Genomic DNA, 26,260 nt, shown 5'->3' with positions numbered 1-26,260 from the left:
TCGGTTCATTGGACCAGTTTTTTATGGCGATTGCTCTATTGACCTGCACTCTCAGACACAGATGGGAATGGAGTGGCAGGTTGCCAGCATTTCTAGACTCCGCATGGGCTTCCATCCTGTGTGTGTGTGTGTGTGTGTGTGTGTGTGTGTGTGTGTGTGTGTGTGTGTGTGTGTGTGTGTGTGTGTGTGTGTGTGTGTGTGTGTGCGTGTGCGTGCGTGCGTGCACGTGTGTGTGCACGCTCCCTGAACCTTAATCACATCAGCTGACTGTCTGACCCTCTCTGACCCGTGTTTTGGGAATGGGCGGTGCTGCGGGGAGGAAGGGTGTCTTCGCAGTCTTGCCCTCTGATTTAAATCCAATCCTGGTGACAGAAATGCCACAGTTGGAGTGATGCATCGCAGCGACAGACACACCTAACACCCACACATCAATCCTACTGCCCTTTCAATACACGTGATGTGATGTGTCCCTGATAGCACACATTCATATGCATGCAACGTATACGACATGTTATATATTCTTAATATATCGAGCAAGTGTCAACAGAGAATCATGTGGGAAAGTTATTGGATTTAATTTTATTATCCAATATCCACGTTAATATCTGAGCTTTAAACATAATCCACTACATCTTCCATGCTTGGGCTGCAGGGTCCCTTATGGGTTTAGGCAACATTATCGTTTTCATGTTTCTTTGAGCCTCTCAACGTCATGCTGCCTTCTGTAAATGTCAACTGGTGTGTTCGTCATTAAACCCGGCTTGTATCGCATTTTGGAAAGGTCACGTCAAGACGCGATGGGGGGGAAAGCAGACACCGATACAGCTGTGCTATGGTGCAACACGGCCTAGAGAGTGTGTAGAGCCTAGCCTGCTGTTAGTTATAGGCTTCAGGGACTGGGTGTACTGTACTGTAGATTGGCTCGGATTTCACATGCATTTCTCAAGCACTGGAGTGTATTATAGTTGCAAAGAATGACGGCAAAGTTGGTTGAATTATAGGTGTTTATTCGCCAGGCAGAAGCTTGTTAAACTCCGGAGGTTCTAGACGAGTTAGATAGAGATACAGAGAGGAGCTCCAGACATTTTATAGAAGCCTTTCACCTTTCACTTGCGACTTCAACTTGCGACATCATCGTAATAAAACAGATACGTTTACGAGAATATAATCATTTATCTCAGGTCTCTCTTGAGATGGTTGCCAAACGTTTCCCAAAATATGCATGTCCTTTCCGATAATACCATGGTGAAATGCTTTTATCCAAAGTGCTTTATGTACGTAGATTGTGCACCCATTCAAAGTCAAAGTCGTACGATTAGTCACACACGTTACCGCAGTGAAATCTGTTCTCCTCATTTGACCCATCTCTTGGAGCGGTGAGCCGCAGCGTGCACCGCGCTCGGGAATCATTAGTTAATTTTGACCCCCAATCCAACCTGGGGTTATACATGGGTTATACATATTAGAGAAGGACACTTAACACTCCTGAAGATGTAAAATATTATACAAAAGTCCAACATTTGTCAAACATATATTGGATATTGTGTTTCATTGATAAAGGGAAAATGTAATATTTTCAAAGATAGTTTAGATCAGATGAAAAATGTTCTAAGACAGAACCCCAAAACACAGGCCTTTCTTCGTCTTTTGTTTCAGATTAACTGCAGGAGCGGTGGTCTCAAAAACATAGAGGAAAAACTGAGACTAATATTATAATAATATTTTTTTTATTTTGATATGCCCATAAACCTGTAGGACCTTCGTCAGTGCTATAAGGATGGATCACAGACAACTTGCTCTTAAAAGACAGAACCCCACCATAATTGCGGTTATGTTCTACAAACCTGTACTGCTTATGCTCTCCCTATTTTATGTGTGATCTGTTTGTGTGAAGATCAGGTCTCACAGCAGCCTAATGGTAATTGACAGTGCTTGATGTATTGATAATCCTTGGCTTTGCTATCACTGTGTTCCCATAGGGCGCAGCATCGGCTGTCAACCCCAAATGTCCTTGAGTTGCAGTTGTGCATTGTCCTTGACGCACACACATGAGTGTGCACACATTCAGGCGTGTGTGCGCAAGTTTCTCTAACGCCATATTTCTGCATACCCTTATACCCTCAGTCCCAACTGCTCACAGAAGATGCTTTTTTATTGCTTTGTGCTGACCAAGCATATACGATTATATAGGGGGACTATATGCCTGCACTCCTGGGAGTCCAATAATTAGATTTCTTTAGTTGCCACATGCCACTTTCATTACATCAAACAATTGGTTGAAATTGGATTTCATGTTATTGGATGTTGTCTAGTTGCAGCTTAGTCATTACCATGCTAACATGATTACAGTAATGAGACCTTATGACCTTGACGTCTCTAAAGCCTCCTATTTGTAAATCATGTTCATATGAATATTGACTCAGGGGGGAAATAGCATCAGTCAGTATGAAGACTGAGTGGTCACTGCCATAATGACTCTATTTCAAAGATTTGAGAAGGACCTTTATTCGGCTATGATAATTACATCATATTTTATGGTTGTGCCTTGTTTTGAATATCGTCCGTGAATATGAATCAGATTTCCTGCTGGTGTTCTGAATTGTTAGTTATTATGGCTGGCGTGCTTCCATCTCCATCCTTCCTAATGGATCTTATTGGTCCTTTTTTATTACAATTTGACTGTATACCATTTTGGCTGTAACTGTTGAATATGCAAGACCAGAAATAAGATGGAAGCGGCAGGTACTGTACTGTACCGTACCGTACTGTACTGTACTGTACTGTACTGTACTGTACTGTACTGTACTGTACTGTACTGTACTGTACTGTACTGTACTGTACCTGATGGCAAAAGTAATTAAGGTAACCACAGCAACAGCACTGACATCAAACTACAACCAACTAGCACTGTGATGGATTCCAAGGACAAGAGCAGCTGTGAAAAACATATTTCTTTTCTCTCTCTGTCGTTCTGCTTCAGTTAGCTTCAACTCTCCCCCGCCTCCTCAGTTAGCTTCAACTCTCCCCCGCCTCCTCATTTCACACCCATCTCACCTGCGTCTCCATTAGCGCCCGGGCTGCCATTTCCTCTCCAGCCTGTTGTGGCCAGATGGACGGATGGAAAGAAAGAGAGGCATGGCAAGAAAGGAAAGGAAGGGAAGGAAGAAATGTGACGGAGAGAAAAAGAGTAAAAGACCAACGCCTACAAACTCACAGGGCGCATAGCATCGACACGTGAGCTTGTCGAGCTGCGATTTTCTACAATCAACACAAGTCTGATATGATTTAGCAAAATTACACGAGAGGATGTGCTTCACCGTGATTATTGGCACACCAGTGATGCGATCAGGAACGAGGCTTTAACACAGTTCCGCAAACATCACTGACAGTTACCCTTAAAAAAATAAACACTTTCAATTTCATTGTAATGCCAGATTTAGCCACTACGACCGAAAATGTCCCATGATGCAAACTGCGTGCCTATAGCCGCTCACTTGGCTCTGCCAGACGCCGTCTCATCAGCACAGGCTGATTTTTGAGAGCCCGATCCTATATCCAGCTTTTGGTGTGTGTCCACAAACGTTGTCCTACACAAACATTACATTTCCATTGACAATGAATGGAGAATTTTACATCATAGTGTCTGAGCAAATATTGTCTAATTTTACGTCATGATGATGTACGATGATAAGAGCGCCCCTCATTTCACACGGGGTGATTTTTTTAAATGTTTTTGATTAGGTGTGCCATCATTGCTCGTTTGAAGCACGGGTAGACGGCTATTTCATCCAATCAGATTGCTTCCTCGAAACTACCTGTTGTATAATGAAGTATAAATCAGGATTTTGTCAGACAAAACAAGCCCCACCGCCCAAGAAAAGGAAGAAAATGAACAGGGTCGGTCAAAGGAAGAGGTGCCATGTCAGGGACAGCAGAAGACAGTGGAGGCAGAGAAAGCTCCCGGGAGCGGCTGTGTTCTGGCAGGCTAATTGAAGTGGCGCGTGCATGGTGTTGGACTCGGAGCTGTCACTCCACTGAAAGGGCCATTTGCTGCATTTTGCAGGCAGGGTGTGTTTGGAATTCTGATGGCTGCTTTGCAGAGGTTCCCTCCTGGCGACCTCTGTGGCCAACCGGGTGCCACAAAGGTCTTGCTCTCCTTCATGCATTCCCATTCCCCCTCATCAACTCTACACTGATTCCTAACCATTCGGGGCATACAATTACAGTGTTTGCTGAATGTGAATTATGATTCCTTTTGCTACAGTGGTTTTGGAGTCTACCAACAGTTCCCCCCCCCCCCCCCCCACATGTTGGAACGGCTGATGAGATTAAGAGAGCACATAGCTGCAAGGAAGCAGTGAATTATTCATCATGAATAAAATAAGTCAGTTATCAAAATATTTATCTTCATGCTTAGCACATGGCTGTATCCGTGTAAATTAGAGTTTTAAATGAAGGAAGGGAATTACACGAATGCTAAATTGCTTGTCTGCTGTTTGTGGCAAGGCTAGTTCTAATATGTTTGCACTCTCCATTTTTTAGATCTTTGAAAACCTTTCGCCTAGTTCGGTGGTCTTGTGGTTGGAGTGTCCCCCTGAGATTGGGAGGTCAGGGGTTCAATCCCCCAGCCAAGTCATAACAAAGGCGTCCCCAATAACCTCCCTGCTTGTCACCTGCCTTCAAAGGTTGGATTTAGGGGGTTAACAGATTAATTGCAAGATGTCAAATTGTTAGAATTGTTTCCTGCTTCTTGCATTTATGGTTTAAATGTGCAAAACTAAAAACCTCTATCCTGTCATCAGACCAACATGGTTTTTACGCAGCTGTCTATTACATATGGATAAAATTCATGCAGGTCTATATCAGTGGTTCTCAACCTGTGGGTTGGGCTCCACAGGGGGGTCCCCAGATGACAGTGAAGTGACCATTTATTAAGGACTTTCAAGACCTTTTTAATACCTGAAAAAAAAAGAAAAAGAAAAAAACATTACTGCATCAAACTTACCGTATACTATAAAACCTGGTGAAACATTGGTCAAACTGTCTACAAGCGCACAACACCTCACAATGCGAGGCGTTGTGAGCTTGTAGATCTGCTGTTTTCACAATATATATACCCTGTATATAAAAATAATAATAATACCTCAACTGAACTCCTACAATTGCAAGTGCTTCTCTCAGGGTGGGGGTCCCCAGTTTAAATGTGATTATTTTGGGGGTCCCAGTCTGAAAAGGTTGAGAACCACTGGTCTATGGAGGGATGAAGACATTCAGGTCTAGTTCAAAGGGATAAGAGCAGTGTTTTAGTTTGCTAAGTCTATTCTCTCCCTCCCCCATCTTTTCTAATTGAGTTGAGATTCCCAGTCAGATCCATGATCTGTACGTATATTGGCCCCTGACTAATGAGAGCTAGACAGATCTATGGCCAGAAGATAGTCATTGATCTACACTACAGCTATTGGTTGTGCGTGCGTGCAAGTGTGTGCGTGCGACTGTGCGTGCGTGTGGGTTTGCTGTGAGTGTACGCGTGCATGTGTGTATAATAGAGAATACATATACTGAAGCACACTACTAAATGTAATTCTAAATGTGCGGCTATGAAAGTAGCGTTCGGCGGATCTCAGGATAGTGCTCTCAACTGAGTTTTACCATGGGTTTTTATCAGTGGTGTAAAGTAACTAAGTACATTTACTTAAGTACTGTATGCCTACGTAAGTACAATTTTGAGGTATTTGTACTTTACTTGAGAATGTCCAATACTTTTGCTGATTCTGATTCATTCTACACCTGGAGAAGATTCTCCTTGGTCACCTAAACTCTGCCCACTTCAAGGCTAAAACCACATTCATGTGGGGCCTGGCCTTCACTGAGTCGGCTTCCTTTAATTGCATTGATTTGTTTTTGAGTGGTGCAACCACTCCTATAGGCAGCTATGTGTGTGGCTGTGTCCCTGGGTCTGTCCCTGTGTCCCTGGCTGTGTCCGAGCACGAAAATAGCGTTATAGCGTTTGTTCACCACCAAGAGTCACTGTTGCACAGCCTAACACACAGACACAGACACACACAGGCCAGAGAGGAGGGCTTGTACAGTACAGTACAGTACAGTACAGTACAGTACAGTACAGTACAGTACAGTACAGTACAGTACAGTACAGTACAGTACAGTACAGTACCACTCACTTTAGACGGGTCTGATTATTTTTTTCTCCATGCTGCTTCCAGGCATAAAGATAAGGTAAGATAAGAGGGATTTTGAACTGTCAGTTTCAAATAGTCTAGATATTACTGCTGTTTTAATCTCAGTTGAATTGGAAAAGCTGGCATGGCATGATTATGTTACTGTATGTCCGTTTCTCACATCACAATGGAGTCACTGTTACTGCACTGAAAAGTTGCCATGGCTTGTTGTGTTGTGGTTACGAGATTCCTCTGCTTTCTGTGTGTGCAGTGCTATAACATTCAGTTTATCAGTTTATCATAGTCGTTAATTATTCTACTATAAAGCTAAAGGACTCCAAGATGTGTTATCAAATAAAAGTCTCCAAAAAGACGAAGTCTCTCTCAGCCCCAACTATTGAGGTAGGCTGAGATCTAGACAGTTTGTCACAGAGGGAGAGGCAGGTAAACATCGCTCCATGTCATCATGGTTAGTCTCCTGGCAACCATACCATCATGTATTGTAGACTGTAGGCTGCACACTGAGCATGCAGTGGGGTTGAGAACTCCATATACATACAGCAGTGTTGGGCTGTTTGACTAATGGCTCTCCAGTTCTAGAGTGGACACTTTGGTCCTTATTTTGTTTTCCCAGAGTGTTGTAACGGCATCCATGTTGAGATGAAGAGGTATTACAGGCCATACACAAGCAGTGTGAGTATTCAGAGGTTAGCATCGCTGCTGTTATTTGAAACATTGGCATATATAAACATGCTATGTATGAAAATGAGTGTTGGCTTACAATCTTTTTAAAACTAAACGGCAGTATATTATGTGAATTTTGATGGTCTTTTATTTATTATTATTATTATTATGCCTTGACAATTGCTAATTAATGTTTACCTCCTCAGCAGATGCCATATATGATTTATTTCCATCGATACCGTCAAGTTGGAGAGCTTGCACCGAAGAATTTCCTCCACTTTTTTACACCATGAGTAAAGTTGTGATGCAACTTTAAAGTGAAGTTGATGTTGAGTTAATAGTAAACCACATGGAAATCTAGCTGTTAGATGAGGAAAAGTGGAGAATATTGGCGCTTATGATTTAGTCTGTTTGAATATGATGACAGATTATCTTTTCCTGTGACCAGCTATTTTGATAGCCAGTGATTCTACACAAAGCTAAAACTATATACTAATATAATAGTTGGTCATCTGTTGCTATTAACCTTCACTCTTATCACCGGTAAATGATTTCTGCAACTTAGAAATTATAGTAATCAATATAGAGATACAACTTCCCTCCACTTTTGTTTATTAATTATTTGTACAGGTCAAGACACCTTGCCACACAGGTAATTTATTATGGTTTTACTTTGTATTTTCTCCGCCTCCAGCTTGAGACAGATGGATACAACCTGCCATCTTATGATGCCCTGGCCAAGATCCTACCAGATTACCTCTTCCAGACAAACAAGTCTGAGTCCCACCACACAGCAGCCCAGCAGGGCCAGGGCTCTAACATCAACCAAACTCATCTACAGAAAAGGTGATGGCACATCATGCGTATAGTGACAATAGGCCGTGCTGCGACCCAAGAAAAAGTGCCTAGAAAATGATTTTCGTTCCCGCGTCTTTGGCACTACGATTTCAATGCATATTTCCATATACAATACCATTCTGGACTTTGGGTTAAAAGTTCTCCGCATAATATCCTGCAGTATTTTGTCACAAGCCAGAAATGTATAACCAAAAACGAAAATCTTGTTCTGCTGTTTGCTTGTAAAATGTGTTATATTGATTGTGGCAACACAACCTATTTCTCAAATGTCATAATTACATATACCTAACATCTGAAACAAGTATTGGTGCCTTAGTTTAATCATATGTGAATTTAGATCATGAAATGTAGCAAATTTGTTAAAGAAAACTCTTTGATGGCACCTAGCTCAATGAAACATACACAATAGTTAATTTAGCCAAAAGCTTATGTTTCATACATAAAAAAAATCACAACCTACTGGGTAATGAAAGGTAGAAAAGAAAAGCAGCCCACCTTGGCCCAAAATGGCTGAAAATCTATCAAAATGTTCCCACGCCCCCTAACTTGGAATAATGCAAAAAAAATGGACAAGACTAAAAATAAATGCACTAAAGGTCAGAATTATTACAACATATGGTATGAAACATTTATTCAAGTATCACAAAGTGTCACAGAATCTGGATTTAGCTAGGGCGCCCAAGCTGGCAACCTTTGGGGTCGCCATAGCGGCCAAATCCATTGCTGCTATACCTAAAATGGTTTTGGCTGTAATATTTGAACCAGATGAGCTACAAATGCAAACATTGTGTCTATGTCATGTTTTTTGACCATTACAAACACATTGGAATGCTTATAATTATGATTGAGTGTGTCTGGAACCTTAATTTGCATATTTACAAGATGGCACTAAGTGAAAACGAGTGAACTTTTGACATTTTTGACAAACTTAAAAAGCATTAGAACACATTGAAATGCTCCGATGTATGAGTACATCTATCCAGAAAACTCTAATATATATGTTTTTATATATATAGTCACTATACCCAAAAAACGTATTCAACATTTTCACCCAGAACACCCAGAACACCTTTTGTATTATTTAAAACAATACAAAATGAAATTAATGGAGTTCAGTACATTCCTATTGATAGAGTATGAGTAGGAGTATGACCAACTAACTTCACACTCGGCATGCACATTGCTGCTGACCCCAGCACAGGGACATTTATATGTCCGGTGTCGAGTTGATTGGATAGGCGGTTGTCCAGAACTACTTACAGTATGTACGCCCATGTGCATGGGTATGGGCGTATCAGTATAGTGTAGTGTAGTGTAGTGTGTACTACACACTACACTACACTACACATTGTGTAGTGTAGTGTAGTGTAGTGTTAGTGTAGTCATATATGGAGATCCGGTTGTCCAGAACCGCTCATTCAAACTACCTACAGTATGTACACCCATACATAGATATTGGCATATCAGTATAGTATAGTATAGTATAGTATAGTATAGTATAGTATAGTATAGTATAGTATAGTATAGTATAGTGTGTATAGTATAGCATAGGCTATAGCATAGTATAGCATAGTACCAGTAAGTCTGAGGGCGAGAAGCGACCTCACCCTAACGGGCTGCACTAATTACTTTGGGGCAGGCCCATCTAGAGTTTACACAGACAGGTATCAGTCAAAAGGGAGACATCGAAGAGGAAGGATGGATGGGGAAGGATCAACATATGGAATGTCAGAACAGGTTCTGACATACAGTATATCCATATGGAGATCTAAGGGTTGGGGTCAGTTGTAGAGTTGCTGGCCAATATTGATGACATCAGGGATCTCCATCCCTGATGATGTCACGTGATGTCACTCACAAGACCTGGGCACCATATATGGGGGATTTCCCCATGTATGGGGATTTTTAGTGATACACTGACTGACTGACGGAAAATGCGCACTTTCATAGTAAATGCGACCTGTGGTTGCAATAATATAGTATAGGCATATATGGAGATCAGGTTGTCCAGAACTGCTGATCCAAACGATATGCCCCTCCCTGATGAACTGTGGAAATCTTGCTGCATTGTGACCGATGGTGAGTGACTACGTCGGCCCCCTTCAGTTTTTACATACCAGGTGGACATTGGGTTTGATGATGTCATCATCTACATGCTAAACAGGGCGTTCACACACCTTGGCACCATGGGCAACGCAGTTAGAATCATGCTTTGACTTCTCCAGTGTCTTCAGAACTATCCAGTCACAACTGCTTACAGAAGCTTGCGTTGATGGGGGTGGACCATGGTTTGGTGGCATGGATCTCAGACTATCTCTCGGGCAGACCGCAGTATGTGAGACTGCAGGGTTGTCTGTTCGGAGGTGCTGGTGAACATCACGGGCGCTCCCCAGGGCACAGTGCTGTCACCTTTCCTGTTCACCCTATAAACATCTGACTTCCACTTCAACTACAAGACATGTCAGTTGTCACCTGCATCTCAGGTAACAACACTGTTGAGCACGCATGGTTACGGAGGTTGTGCATTGGAGCAAGGCAAATAGCCTCTGGCTCAATGCTAGCAAGACCAAGAAGATGGTGGTGGACTATGGCACGACCAAGAGTGTACCTCCGGTTCCCAGCAACATATTAAGGTAGTGGAGAATGTAGACAACTACAAGTTTCTAGGAGTGCACCTGAACAGGTCGTTGGACTGGTCTGACTACTCTGGTCTTCTGTTCTTCTCAAGAAGGCTCAGATCGTTTAGTGTGTGCAACAGGATGCTGCAAATGGCTGGTGAGGAATCCATATTGGATTTGGCCGCCATGGCGACCCCGAAGGTAACTGTGACTATTGCTGAAATCTTGTCCATATACAGTAGGTGATTATGGTCATTAAAGCTAATTATACTAATTATGAAAATTGTTCAACATATGCAAGTTAGCACCCATACATCTATTATACATTTGAAAAGGTGTGCCCAAAAGGAAAAGGGACCCAACCCAAAGTCACCAGCTACTACGTCACTCACACGCTGCAACACGCTGCAACACACACTGCAACAACACACTAAAACGACACAGCCTTACCCTCCGCGTCGATCGGCGGCTATCTCCTCATGTCGCGCCGCACGCCCACACTCAACACCATCCGCGTAAAAACTGTCATTGCACTGCCACTAAAGCCGCCTCCCGTCCACACTCACAAACAACATCAATATCAATAATAAACACAAACACGCCACAAGCACCGACACCCCCGCCTAATTTGTTGCCAGGTCTATGAAAACAAGCCCAGAAAAAATGCCATTCAACACGCTACTTACAACTCGCTTACAATTCGCGGACCTGGCAACACTGCATCCTGTTTTCCCATTGGCTACGGTTGCTACAACACGCATTTGCACTGCATGCTGGGAGCAACACAGCTTAATGTAGGGGTCACCGATTGCTGTGCTACATCCCCCTCATGTTCTCACCACCCCGTTCGGCTACACCACACACACTAACCTACACAATTCTCCACATGCAACACAGGGCCCTTATTGGCTAGCCCCCTCACATGGCGATCCCCACGCAGCAAAACACAGGCCAGCCAGCCACACACACTTTGCTCAAAGCCCACCACGTGACCCACACAGGGAGGGAGACGATTGCGTGATGCTTCTATGTACAGGATTCTATAGGTCACCACTTTTGCTGTGACACACACACGGCTTCTGTTTACTATGCGTTGTCAACACGTGCTGAGTTGACAAACATTGACAGATTTCGGAGAAGACTGATAGTTTATCCTTTACTAATTAGGCTGTGGAAGTATTCACACTAGGCTACTTTGCCATTTATTGGGATTGGCAATTTGGGGAAAAAAGGAGGAGGAGGAGGTGATCAAGCTCCACAAGACCACATTGGTACGTAGCCTCAAGGCTGCATTTATTTTCCTTCTTTTTCCTCTCGAGGGTGCATGGCATGATGTCAACCCCTCCAGCAGGCTAGGGAGCACCGCTCAGGTTAGCGGAAAATGACCGCGGGGTGCGGGTTGCCAGGTTTTTTTATAAGTAAAGTATTTACATTCAATTAAAAACATATATATATATAATACATTTTAATTTACGTCATATTTAGCGGCATTTCGACCTAATTTCTCTGTTCTTTGTCAATGGCAAATATTGAGACGTGTGGGGACTAAAGCTGTATATAGGAGGGCCATCAAACACATTATTTGATAACTTTTCATCGTGCTCCTAAAAAAAATTGTGTGCTACTAGCCGCGATTACATACACAGTTAAAATAATAAGAAATTTGCGCCAACGACTGCGTCGACACCTGGCGTGGAACAAACGGGACGAACCGAGGCGCATATATGGATAAGAACAACAACACTACACGCGCGCTGCAACACAAAACAGCTGCATACAACGCGTGTCACTGTGCACTTCTGTATCTGTGGACTTCTGTATCGCAACGCGCGGCAACGCAACTCTGGGATGAGCGGGCCGAAGGCCCGCGAAATTCTAGTATTCAACATTTGTACTATAACACTTTGGTGTACTCAACATGTCTGGGTTCACAATGGGACTCTATGGGCTGGCAAATAGACTGACTAACTGCACTTGAGCTGCGGGGGGGGGGGGGGGGGGGGGGTGATGTGCAAATGTCAGATGCTGTGACACTTTGTGGTACTTGTATAAATGTTTCATACCATATGTTGTAATAATTCTGACCTTTAGTGCATTTATTTTTAGTCTTGTCCATTTTTTGCATTATTCCAATTTAGGGGGCATGGTAACATTTTGATAGATTTTCAGCCATTTTGGGCCAAGGTGGGCTGCTTTTCTTTTCTACCTTTCATTACCCAGTAGGTTGTGACATTTTTTATGTATGAAACATAAGCTTTTGGCTACATTTTCTATGTGTATGTTTCATTGTGCTAGGTGCCAATCACTTAAGTTGAAGCGTTTTCTTTAACAAATTTGCTACATTTCATGATCTAGATTCACATATGAGTAAACTAAGGCACCAATACTTGTTTCAGATGTTAGGTGTATGTATTTATGACATTTGAGAAAGATTTGGTGTTACCAAAATCAATATATATCAACACATTTTACAAGCAAAAACAGCAGCACAAGATTTTCGTTTTTTGGTTATACACTTGTATATACATTTCTGGCTTGTGACAAAATACTGCAGGATATTATGCGGAGAACTTTTAACCCAGAGTCCAGAAGGGTATTGTCTATGGAAATATGCATTGAAATCGTAGTGCCAAAGACGCGGGAACGAAACCGAACGAAAAGGGACCTCGCAGCACGGCCTACAAACCTTTATTTCACTGAGAATGAATAGATACTAATGAGAATTCATTAAAACATATTGATGTTTGTATTTTTTTGTTTGTTTTTGTTTTGCATATGGGCCTATATAATTGTGAAATGTATTGCATTTTTCCAAATGGGTGGTATAATAAATATGATTATGATCATGCTTGTTGAATATGTTCCGTGTTCCAGACCTGCTCTCCCTGACTTTGAGAATGGCGCCCGCATGCAAGAGATCTCTGCCCTCCAAACACAGGTCTGAACCCTTCAAACACAGGTCTGAACCCTTCAAACACAGGTCTGAACCCTCCAAACACAGGTCTGAATACTCCAAACACAGGTCTGCACCCTCCAAACACAGGTCTGATCCCTCCAAACACAGGTCTGAACCCTCCAAACACAGGTCTGAACCCTTCAAACACAGGTCTGAACCCTTCAAACACAGGTCTGAACCCTTCAAACACAGGTCTGAACCCTCCAAACACAGGTCTGAACCTCCAAACACAGGTCTGAACCCTTCAAACACAGGTCTGAACCTCCAAACACAGGTCTGAACCCTTCAAACACAGGTCTGAACCTCCAAACACAGGTCTGAACCTCCAAACACAGGTCTGAACCTCCAAACACAGGTCTGAATTCTGCAGGTCTGAACCCTCCAAACACAGGTCTGAATTCTGCAGGTCTGAACCCTCCAAACACAGGTCTGAATTCTGCAGGTCTGAACCCTCCAAACACAGGTCTGAATTCTGCAGGTCTGAACCCTCCAAACACAGGTCTGAATTCTGAAGCCACTTTAAGCTGAATAGATATCTTGTCAGGTATAGTGCTGGAATATATATCAACTTCTCCATTGTGATAGATACAGTATATTTTCATGATGAGCAGTATGAAAAATATATCTCTGCTGTCGGGCAGAAACCACCTAACTCCTAAATGTTCACTTTTCAGGAAATTAAAAAACAAAATCAGAAAATGAAGAAAACCACATATGTTTAAAACAAAGCTATGCTGCCTCATCAAAGTTGATATTGTGACTTTGTAGACTGTCAGATAACGGTACTTGCATGTGTCATTATTATCACCACTATACCCGACTCCAGCTCAAGTGGAGTTAAGAGGTTTTCTCCATAATTTTCCGTCATTGATAAGAACAGCTACAAAATGAAGCTCGCACTGCGTGAAAGAGTATAGGCCCTGATTTTTCATGACACTGCTTATAAATGCATACGATAATAACAAGTAGGACTTTAAATATTACAATAACTTCTGCAAAGAGGGGTTTACGGAGATGGAGTTTCAGTAGAACTAGCGAGAGAAAAGCTATATGAACCAATTTCTTGTTTTCATATTGCTCTTAGAAAACGTACATAGATTTTAGAAATGGATTTAATCATTTTCATAAAGTTAGTTAGCCTCAGTGCTAAGTTTAATAAAGAGGTACACTTTAATAAATAGTTTATTTATGTTCCGCTCCGAGTGTGCATTGCAGCCATTGCTGCTGCTCTCTGTGTGTGTGGACTGTGTGGAGTTAGTTAGTTAAAATAAATAAATAAATCAAAAACCTCAAAAATAGAGTTGGTTTCCGCCTGACAGCGACTTATGAGCAAGACTGAGAGTCCTATCTTGATTCTTGCCCTTACCCTATCTTTTAAGGCATTTTGTAATACTATGAAATACATATAGCCTATTCAAAATTTCACCATTTTTCTAAGAAGGCCTATACAAACTGCCTATTATGAAGATTTGTCATGAGGCAAGATAGGGCCGTAAGCCCTTCTAGCAGCCCCTGGAGGATGTGCTGCTCCTTACACCTAATCAGACTAAAGTGGCTTGAATCAACTAACATAGTCATCCTTAGAGCCCCTGCTGGTGGGGCTACAAATATTTGTCCCTGACCGTGTAGGACTACAATTACAAACGTGTGCTGGTGACTGAACTAGTCAATGTGCCAACAACAAGGTTGTGGGACTGATTCCTACTACACTGCCCCCTCACGTCTCTCCTCACTCACTATGCTACGATCCTTACTGTTCTATTTCAATAAAAAGTTAAAAAAGTAAAGCATTACTTACTGTACCACGGATATGTCCCTATTACCCAGAACAGTACGTGGCTCTCAAAATGGGGTCCCTCCCATGATCTCCCCAGAGGATCTTAAGAGGGGACAAGGCACCTATGATGAATTGACATTAATCATTCTATACTCTACCAAAATATTATCCACTGGTGTCCATCCTGCAATTGGGAGGTAGGGGTTCAATCCCCGACCAGGTCATATACCTAAGTCAATTAAAATCATACAGAATGCCTCCCTGCTTGGCACTCAGCAGCATCAAGGGTTTCATATGAGGTAAGTTAAGTCATTGCGACATACTAGCGTCAATTAATCATAACATTTGTTTTAATGTGCTGTTGAATACCAAATGGTTCATGTTGACTGAATCTGGACACTTCCGAAAGTATCAGTTAAAGTTGTTGATTTGTTTCAAACTACTTTAATGTGATCTTAAACAATGAAGACTTTTAGACAATGCATGTTCCAGTACTATAGATTTATTTCTTCTATCCTCTAATCATCTTATACATCATCATTATAAATGTAAATGGGTGGATCATGGGTAGACAACGAGATATGTTATATATAAGATGGATACATAATAATTGGACCATTGCCAAAATTGTCACTGGCCAAAATCCCAGATCTAGAGATTGTGCCTTATGGCGGCTATATGATTATTATTAGCTTTGAAGGGACGGTGCCACGCAAAGCCCAGCGGGACTGGACGCCATGCTGCGTCCTGTGTTATTGCAACACCCAGTTGGAAGCATCTCTCTCTATCTCTGGCCTGGCTCCTAAATCAGAGACCTGACTGAGGCGGTTTCTGTCTCACACAGTAGAGAGCTCTACCAGTGTGACACTCTAGAGACAAAATGACAGCGTGGTCGAATAGATTAACATTTCATCCAGTCTGATTGGGTCAACACTTGTGCTGTCTGTACGGAAGTCTGAAGGGCATTATATCGCCTGCGGCCTGTGCATAACTTGACATTATCCATTGTCATTTCGATAACGTCCTAATTTCAGTTTTTAGTTAGGCTTGCTTGAGTTTGTGGCCGCACGAGTGGAGAGGATTTGTGTTTGTCAGTGAACACAAGGTTCTCTGTAAAAAAAGAATGTTTAAACGTTCCCAGCATCTGTCTGATCAAATCTGACAGAGATTTGAGTCTGAATCGGGCAATTTCAAGGTGACTGGATGCATAAATTACTACTGTTATGATAATTGCCGTAAAAGAATATGGGTCACATAAATTCCCTTTGCGTACACTATACAGTACAAGCACTCAAAAAAAACATGCACGAGAACACAGTACACACACACACACACACACACACACACACACACACACACACACACACACACACACACACACACACACACACACACACACACACACACACACACACACACACACACACACACACACACACACACACACACACACTCTCTCTTCCTATATGCGGTGGCTGCCATCTGTTTGTGATGTAATTGTCCTAGAGCGACGGAGAGTGTGGAAGGCAGCCCCCCTTTTTATAATGTCTTCAAAGCACTGCGAGGAGGGGCCACCCGTCCTGCAGCATTCCTAGGGCGAGACAGAGCCCCCCCTTTTATTCTATACCCAGATGATGATGGGGCTTCCCATACTCATCATTTGGGACCCCCTCCTTCCCATCATGCCTGTGGGTCCCCCTAGTATCTCTGGCCTCATCTGTAGTCATCATCATTGTCACCTTGTCCCTGCCCTTTCAATTAGACGCTCAATTTCATGCCGGTGTCCCAGGGGAGCCTCAACCACCCCAGATTCCCAGATTGGAATCTTCAAATAGATACGGCCCTTGTGCATACTATACGTACGTCCCAGACCCAGCTCTTATAGGCCTCCCCCCTGCATTGTGTTCTTTGTGCACGCTCCGACACCACTGATGGAGTGGAACATGTGACATCGGACAGAACAATGTGCTGGTATATGCTGTACAACAAGCTCTGGCTGTGCAGTGCAAGGCTGTCATAAAAGAGCTCTCTAACAATATGGAGGCCAGCTGTAATTGCTCATCAGCATAAGGCTGCATGGTATTTTGCTTCTTCTCAGGAATTTACCGTTGTTATAAAATAAATAATATGGTTGTGAAGCTAGAACATTTGTACTTTTTTTTTGTTCATGAAAGAAATAGACCATGTGGAAAGGAGTATTTTTGTTGCGATTAACAAGCTTATGGCGTGTGTTAATGTCTGATCAATCTGATGTCTGTCATGTTCAATTATGGCTCCATAACTATCGGTATAATCTCCACTTCCATGTCTAAATAAAGCATTTTTCTATGTTTATTATAATAATAATAATAATAATAATAATAATAATAATCTTTTAGTGGTTTGTATTCTTTTCAACTTTTCTTAGCAGGTGAATGGATTTACCTTTACTATCCTCGAAATTGACTTTCAAATTGTTCAAAAATAGAGAACAAATAATTAGATCTATGGTATCCGTTTTGGGCTTGTAGATCTGTTATTTTCTCTTTATTTATGTTTTAAATGGGGGTGTAAGAGGTTAATAGCAGAACACTCCATGCATGCACCAGCAGGGTTTATACCAAATCCCTGTGACCAAACACCTTGACATGAGGGGTATTAACAATAAACGATTACAATTTCACTCACAACTTCAGAAAATCGATTACAGAAGCGGCATACAAGTCCCTATTTTGCCTTTGCATCGTGTTCTAATGCTTTGAGCTTGAGGGAAAGCAATGGGAAATCAGTGTTAATTATTCAAAGACATGCGTTGGTGCTCAGGCGAGACATCGTTTTTAATCCTGTTTGAGGACGCAGAGAGACTTCCTGAGCTATTCTGCTGAGGATACGCTGTAGATCAGTGGTTTTCAACCAGTGGTCCTTGTGGGGGTTCCAGGTGGTCTCCAGTTAAACTTAAATGTTGGAGAGTTGGTAACCAAATGGACAATTATAGATCTTTAACTCTTGAGAGCTTAAAATGGACCATTGTAAGCTCTCAAGAGTTACATTATTGCATTACTGCATTACTTAATTTACAAGAAGTCTACACAATAATTGTTATTTTGATCAATGTTTGCCTGTTATCTCTCCTATGGATGGTACCACATCAATACAGCATGGAATTGTGGACAGCATGTTATTCAATGACGACAAAATAAGACACATTTTGGGTCTGAGAGGCTAAATGTCATCAAGGTGGACCGGTCCTTAAATGCAGAAAAAATGGACCTTGACATGTCAATGTTAACCAATGAGCCTACAGAGACATCTAGTGGTGGTGATGAAACTAGGCAACAAATGTGAGCTGCAATTTGTATAGCTTTCTGAATACTCAGTCCCTTTACGTTTAAGTCTGAAAAGGTGAGTTTTGAGCTGGGAGTGAGTTCCATCGGGTGGGAGACTGGGGTTAGCTTTGAGCTGGGAGTGAGTTCCATAGGGTGGAGGACTGGGGGTAGCTTTGAGCTGGGAGTGAGTTCCATAGGGTGGGGGCGGCAACTGAGAAAATTATTCTAAAATGTTTCTTATAGATGTTGAAAAATATACATAATGGACCTATTACGGACCTGATATTTGATCCATTGAGTTTGTCATAGTCCTCCATGTATTTCCTACCAACCCTAGTCTATCACATAAACCTGTAAATCTCCTACTGTATATGGCCAGCTCTACTTTATCAATTGTGACAAATCTGTCTCATTTCTCTGCCTCTCCTCCAGGAGGTGGAAAACTACCGCTCAGCCATGAGCAAGATGGCAGAGGACATTATCGCCCTGAGAACGCAGGTGGCGAGTCTGGAGACGGACAACAGTCAGCTCCGCAGTGACATGTCCCTGCACCAGGACCTGGGTCGAGATCTGCTGGACGACACCGATGTAGACGTTATGACCAAGGCGGAGATCACTGACCGGATAGGTACGGCTTCAACCTAGTGTAGCAGAGTGGCTCAGAGCCTCAGCCTGATGGCTTCAAAAGTCTAATATCTCCCCCAGTCCATAGGGATATCGCTTTGGTCTAGTGGTTAAGATGTTGGACTTTAACGCGGGAGACCCGAGTTTGAATCTCGGGCATTACACTAGCCCAGATAATGGTCTCTCTTCCAAAAAGTACTCAATTGTTATACTTTAAGTAAAACCTACTACTACTGTACTCCATTACAAGTAAAAGTCCAGAATTAAAAATGTACTTGGGTAAAAGTACGAAAGTATTGGCATCAAAATGTACTTAAAGTACCAAAAGTAGAAAGTACTCACTATGCAGAATGTCCCATTTAAAGCTTTCAAATGTTTTGAAAATCTACAAGCTCATAATGCGTCGCGATGCGATGCATTGTGAGCTTGGGTGGGTGCTCAGTGCTCACCCAGGCAGACACCTCGCCCTCGGGGCGTCTTACTGGTAATAATAATCAAAGTAAATAGTAACAAAGGTTTTCAAATATATGTAGTGGAGTAAAAGTACAATATTTGCCTCTGAGATGTAGTGGAGTAAAAGTATTGGAAATTGGAAATACTCAAGCAAAGTACAAATACCTCAAAATTGTACTTAAGTACAGTACAGTACTACATGTAAATGTACTTAGTTAATGTCCACCACTGCAATTACAAAACTATCGGGATTAGTGTCTCGTCCCCTTTTGGTCAATACAACTTCATGCATACTTGTGAGTGACCAAGGCCATGACACTTCATGTATTATATATCTACTGTAATTCAATTTGGTATAATTTGGTGGTCGAAGGTAAAGAAGACCAAATGTCTATAAAAATAAGAGACATTTGGTTACATTTGAAAGCTGTCTCAAGCTAGGCCATGAGCCATGTGGGGCTTGACTATGCGCACCTCCTAGGTTGCTCTTGTTAACCGCATGAAAGCTAGCATCCCTATTCTGGGGCAAACAGAAATAGCAGAAATAGCAGATCTACAAGCTCCCAACGAGGAACAATGCATCACGTTGTGTGAGTATTGTAGGTCTGCTATTTTTGGCGAAGAGATTCGAGTATATAGTTGTTGAAACCTCACTTGATTTCCATGCTGTTGTGAATGCGGGTTTAGTTCATTGCCATGGGAAACAGTGATGTGAAGGTTTGTTTCTATGTGAGAGATATTCCATGTGAGTGTCTGCCTCCCTGGCAGTCTGTGCCACGTTTTAATGAGGCCACAGACACTGATAAACTGTGTGGGCAGTACGCCTTATCTGCTAAAGGACAGTCTGTGACCCTCAGTAAAAGGGCTGCTTCAAAACTCCTTCTCTTTTGGCATCAAAGCAAAGTCAGCACATTGAATTCCTTGCTGAGTCTGAAGGACAGTGTTGCTCATTGTTAATCTCATATATGAGGCTCAGACCCGACATGACTTCCTATTAAAAGTCCATGAAGTCTTTGCAACTGCTGAATATTACAAGCAAAAAGAGGCTTTGAAATATGGCTATAACGTGTGTCCAGAATCCATGTTTGTTATTACCCAAATTAAATGTCTTGAATTAAATGTTAATTTGTTTACTTATTATCTTGTAGCTGATCTGAAATTTAAACTGGCCAGTGAGACTACAAAAGCTGCTTCCCATAAGGACAAGATCCAACAGTTGCAGAATGAGCTCATCAGGGTAAGAACTAAGAACTCGTCTCGTCGTCAAACATTTCGTCACTGTTGAAGTGAAATCAGGCTGGAAACCCAGGCTAAGACATATCTGAGATAGATAGATAGATAGATAGATAGATAGATAGATAGATAGATAGATGCAATCAAAAGAGGAAACAAAATGATACAGTGCATAAGTACTAAGATAAACTGAACACACAGCACCTCACAGGTAAGCACAGGGTTGGTGACTCTAAGGGTATTTAAATAAAGGGGTATTTAAATACAGACACCGATGAACAAGGCGAAACTAACAGTCCCTGATATTAGAGTGAAAACATGCATCAGTTTCTGGTGCCCTCTAGTGGTGAGCAGAAGCAATGACAATAAATATACCGGTACATACATTATGCACTATTTGCTCAGCTGATCACTTGCTCAGTTCTTCTCACAAGTCCAAAAACAATACTGTCAATGCAATTCAAAGGAGCTGTATTGGTCATGAGAAAACATACGTTTACAGTGCCAAAGTGGAATAATACAATCAAAACAAAGTGTAGGCCTATGTACAATTGAAAGTCAGAATCTCCAATAAATCAATGTAATGAGGAGGTTGCTGCAGATAGTGCAGGAATACACAATGATGTGTAGTCTACTGCATACATGGGCAACTGGCGGCCCTCTATAATACTGATATACTGTATTATTGATTTGCAAACATGACCCGCTTTAATTACTTCAGTCTAAATTAGTAGCTTAATGAGTAGTATTGAAATGTTATTGTCTTTGTTTATTTCCAATGTATTTGTATTTAGTTTATGACGTTAACATAACTAAAAAAGATTGAACTTTTCAGGATTCCAATTGAAAAATATAAAATAATAATACAAAAATAGCTGATCTACAAGCTCAAAACGTGTGCGACGTGTCTCATTCATATTTTAAAAATCAGCGAACCTTACACCGCATCAAGACTTTTATTGGGGAGTTATTATTATTCATTATTCAGTTTGAGGGAAAGGAAGTTCCAGACTAATGACTAGGCCTACAACATGACGTACAGTAATGATATCGTCCGCTCCCGAATGGATCATAAACCCGAAAAAGTACTTAACATGTTTTACTTATGTAAATGTACTAATACTGCAAATAGATATACTCTGTTACAAGTAAAAAGTCCGGAATTCAAAATGTACTTGAGTTAAAGTAGGCCTACAGAAGTTTTGGCAATTATACAGTATGCACTTAAAGTACAAAAGTAGAACGTACTCCTTATGCAGAATGTCCCATTTCATGTTTTGAAATGTATACAAATCATTTGAAAATAGCTAATGATTGCGTCGCATTGCGACGCATGGTCAAAATGTGTTTAGGGCTAAAGTGGTTAATGTATATTTTGTAATAACAATGATAAAAAGCTACAACATACTGTAACTAGTAACTAAAGTTTTCAAATAAATGTAGTGGTCAAGTAAAGTAAAAGTACTGCAGGAAATTGGAAATACTCAACTAAAGTACAAATAGCTTACCTCAAAATTGTACTTACGTACAGTACTTAAACAACTATCCACCACTGCCCATTTCACTCTGTGTGCTGTGCAGAAAAATGACAGTGAGAAGGAGTTGCTGGTGCTTCAGAAGGTGCACAAGCAACAGCAGGGGGATCTGCAACGCTTCCAGACTCGCGTCACCAACATGGCGAGCTTGGAGCTCACAGTAAAACAGCAAGAGAAGGTACTGTACATACTGACTTAACAACTGGATGAAGTCACTATGCTATATCGTTGCTGTCGGGAGGAAATCTCCTAACTCCATTTTGATTTTTTTGACCCTTTACGTCGTTGTTTCGAAAATACTGAACCAATGGAAAGTAGTAAAAAGCACTTGGGACAAAACCTCTTAACTCCATTGGACCCTCAAACTGTGCTAAATTCAAACAGCTAACTCCACCACCTCTTCCCCTCTCATGCAAGTAATTGACAATATATAAAGTCATGAACATGAACTTTGATGTGGCAGTATTACTTTGTTTTCAAAATATAAGATTTTCTTAATTTCCTGAAAAATGTATATTCTTCATTTCCTGAAAAATGAACATTTTGGAGTTAGGTGACAGCAGAGATATTATAATATGAGTGCAAGTAGTTAGTGTTATCTATAAATACTATATCGTTAATTGAACCCGTTAATTGGACCCATTCTTTTTCAGGTCATTGAGAAGATGGAGAAAGCGCTAGATAACCGCCTTAGGGAGAAGCACAGACAAAATGTGGTGAAGAATCAAGCAGCCAAACTCCAAACTGGTGAGATGACTGCATAAAGTGGAAACTATTATACAGTTAGGAGTAGGACTTTAATGTATTAAATAAAAGTAAAGAAATACATACCGGTAAATAAAAATCGATTCTGAACATGGCGATACAATTTTAATATCGTGGCATTAAAATCACACCCGTGTGAACTGAGTGGTGCAACTCCCCCCCTTAGAACCCCCCCCCCCCTCCCTCTCTCGTGCTCTCATTAGCAGGCAACAGTGCAGCACTATTTCTCTCTCTCTGTTTCTGGCGTGACAGCGCCCCTACTGGTACTCATGAGTCACACATGAGTCACACACAAACATAGGTTAACACGAGTCACATATGTGTCACACGGACACGGACATTGCTGTTCCTTGGAGTGGTTGCACCACTAAAAAATCACGTATATCCCTGAATTTCTTTTTTTTGCCCACCCCTAGTGGACAACAGAAAGGAAGAGATAGAGTCTGCCTTGGCGGCAGAGAACGCCCGTCTCCGAGGAGAGCTGGAAAGGCTGCGACAGCAGCAACATTTACCCATCATCATCCAGCCATTAACACAGGTTCAGTACTCCACATGCAACACAGGTCCAGCACTCCACATGCAACACAGGTCCAGCACTCCACATGCAACACAGGTCCACCACTCCACATGCAACACAGGTCCAACACTCTACATGCAACACAGGTCCAGTACTCTACATGCAACACAGGTCCAGCACTCCACATGCAACACAGGTCCAACACTCCACATGCAACACAGGTCTAGCACTCCACATGCAACACAGGTCCAACACTCCACATGCAACACAGGTCCAACACTCCACATGCAACACAGGTCCAGTACTCCACATGCAACACAGGTCCAACACTCCACATGCAACACAGGTCCAGTACTCCACATGCAACACAGGTCCAACACTCTACATGCAACACAGGTCCAGTACTCTACATGCAACACAGGTCCAACACTCCACATGCAACACAGGTCTAGCACTCCACATGCAACACAGGTCCAACACTCCACATGCAACACAGGTCCAACACTCCACATGCAACACAGGTCCAGCACTCCACATGCAACACAGGTCCAACACTCCACATGCAACACAGGTCTAGCACTCCACATGCAACACAGGTCCAGCACTCCACATGCAACACAGGTCCAGTACTCCACATGCAACACAGGTCCAGCACTCCACATGCAACACAGGTCCAGTACTCCACATGCAACACAGGTCCAGCACTCCACATGCAACACAGGTCCAACACTCCACATGCAACACAGGTCTAGCACTCCACATGCAACACAGGTCCAGCACTCCACATGCAACACAGGTCCAGCACTCCACATGCAACACAGTTCCAGTTCTCCACATGCAACACAGGTCCAACACTCCACATGCAACACAGGTCCAGTACTCCACATGCAACACAGGTCCAGTACTCCGCATGCAACACAGGTCCAACACTCCACATGCAACACAGGTCCAGCACTCCACATGCAACACAGGTCCAGTACTCCACATGCAACACAGGTCCAGCACTCCATATGCAACACAGGTCCAGTACTCCACATGCAACACAGGTCCAGCACTCCTCATGCAACACAGGTCTAGCACTCCTCATGCAACACAGGTCCAGTACTCTCATGCAACACAGGTCCAGCACTCCACATGCAACACAGGTCCAGCACTCCTCATGCAACACAGGTCTAGCACTCCTCATGCAACACAGGTCCAGTACTCCTCATGCAACACAGGTCCAGCACTCCACATGCAACACAGGTCCAGTACTCCACATGCAACACAGGTCTAGCACTCCACATGCAACACAGGTCCAGCACTCCACATGCAACACAGGTCCAGCACTCCACATGCAACACAGGTCCAACACTCCACATGCAACACAGGTCCAGCACTCCACATGCAACACAGGTCCAACACTCCACATGCAACACAGGTCCAGTACTCCACATGCAACACAGGTCCAGTACTCCACATGCAACACAGGTCCAGTACTCCACATGCAACACAGGTCCAGCACTCCACATGCAACACAGGTCCAGTACTCCACATGCAACACAGGTCCAGTACTCCACAGGGGAGGATTATCCAAAGTGCCTGTTGGGCCAAAAATAGCTTTGTGAAAAGTGTAAAAATTGACCCAAACGTACTGTGTAGCCTCAGTACAAGGTAGCCTACAGTAGTTCAAATTGTAGCTAGTTTCTAGTTCCTAATATAAGTGTCAATGAAAATCAGACCGGTCTGTAGTGAGTGGTGCTGACTGCGCAACAGTGACACTTGGTGGTCAACAAATGCTATTGCATACACCGTAGTCTGTACTGCACACTAAAACTCACCTTTCCATCATGCACTTGTGCACAGTGTGAAGCTCAACAGCGCCACTTTGTCACCTACCCTAAACGGACATAGGGACGGGCATCGCTGGGCATTGGAGTGGCTGCACCACTCAGAAATTGTGGCACTAATCCACAGTTAAGTTTGTTTTTTAGTCAAGAAAAGGGTCAACAAGTGATGTGAATAATATCCCTCACAGGCACAAGAGATGATACCAGACCAAGAGAGGCTGAGGTTGCTGAGTAAACTGGAAAAAGCTGAGGCAAAAATTAATACACTGGAAACTCAGGTATTAAATACAAAGAAATTGTCTATTTTTGCTCAATTCTAACTGGCAAATGTGCCTTTTTCTATGGTCACTGATCAATAACAGATGTGTTTGTGCATCAGTAAAGTGGTTCTACTGTATGTTTATAGGGTGGCGGTGGCTCAGGGGTAGAGTGGCTGGATGGTAACCGCAAGGTTGCCTGTCCAAACCCGGGCTCCCCCAGAGTCTATATAAAGCGCCTTGGATAAAGGCACTATATAAATGCACCATTTACCATTTATTACAGCTAGAGGACAACTCTAAAGTTTGGGGGAGGCAGAAACAGGAAATGTTGACTAAACTCAATGAGTATAGACACGGCTTTTCCTGAGCATCCACTATGATCCTGCAGAACTCCCAGGCAGTAAGTTGCATCATTGTTATAATACAGTACACTGTCATTTAGCACCATACTAAAGAAACATATTTGTCCTTTTTTACAGAACGATTTGTCTGTGACCAGAATGAACACATGCAGCCTGTGAAAATGACTTGCAACTGGAAGATGCTCAAAGACCCACAGTAGTGTAGATTTTGGAAGGCATGGAATAAAGATGACACCTTGTGATCAGATTAACAATAATAAACAATTCCCAAAGTGCACAATGCCTCAGAACAGTTATTTTGAATCTAT

At 42.4% G+C, this 26,260-nt stretch overlaps 1 protein-coding gene across 1 annotated transcript in view; it reads left to right on the top strand.

Moving 5' to 3' along the window:
* ccdc33 (coiled-coil domain containing 33) overlaps positions 1-25,957 on the top strand; it is a gene marked incomplete at both ends in the record, with an annotated part of 42,475 nt that extends 16,518 nt beyond the window's left edge. The window contains 9 exons of the mRNA XM_079502336.1: positions 7,555-7,706; positions 13,211-13,274; positions 18,807-19,002; positions 20,600-20,688; positions 22,266-22,397; positions 22,873-22,966; positions 23,401-23,522; positions 25,519-25,608; positions 25,874-25,957. Coding sequence (XP_079358462.1) covers positions 7,555-7,706; positions 13,211-13,274; positions 18,807-19,002; positions 20,600-20,688; positions 22,266-22,397; positions 22,873-22,966; positions 23,401-23,522; positions 25,519-25,608; positions 25,874-25,957 — 1,023 coding nt within the window. The remainder of the gene's footprint in view (positions 1-7,554; positions 7,707-13,210; positions 13,275-18,806; positions 19,003-20,599; positions 20,689-22,265; positions 22,398-22,872; positions 22,967-23,400; positions 23,523-25,518; positions 25,609-25,873) is intronic.
* Positions 25,958-26,260: the final 303 nt, after the last annotated feature.

This window comes from Electrona antarctica, assembly GCF_951216825.1.
Source record: "Electrona antarctica genome assembly, chromosome: 5".
NCBI lineage: Eukaryota > Metazoa > Chordata > Actinopteri > Myctophiformes > Myctophidae > Electrona > Electrona antarctica.
Note: the sequence above shows the minus strand (reverse complement) of the source record. Positions and strands in the feature narration are given on the sequence as shown.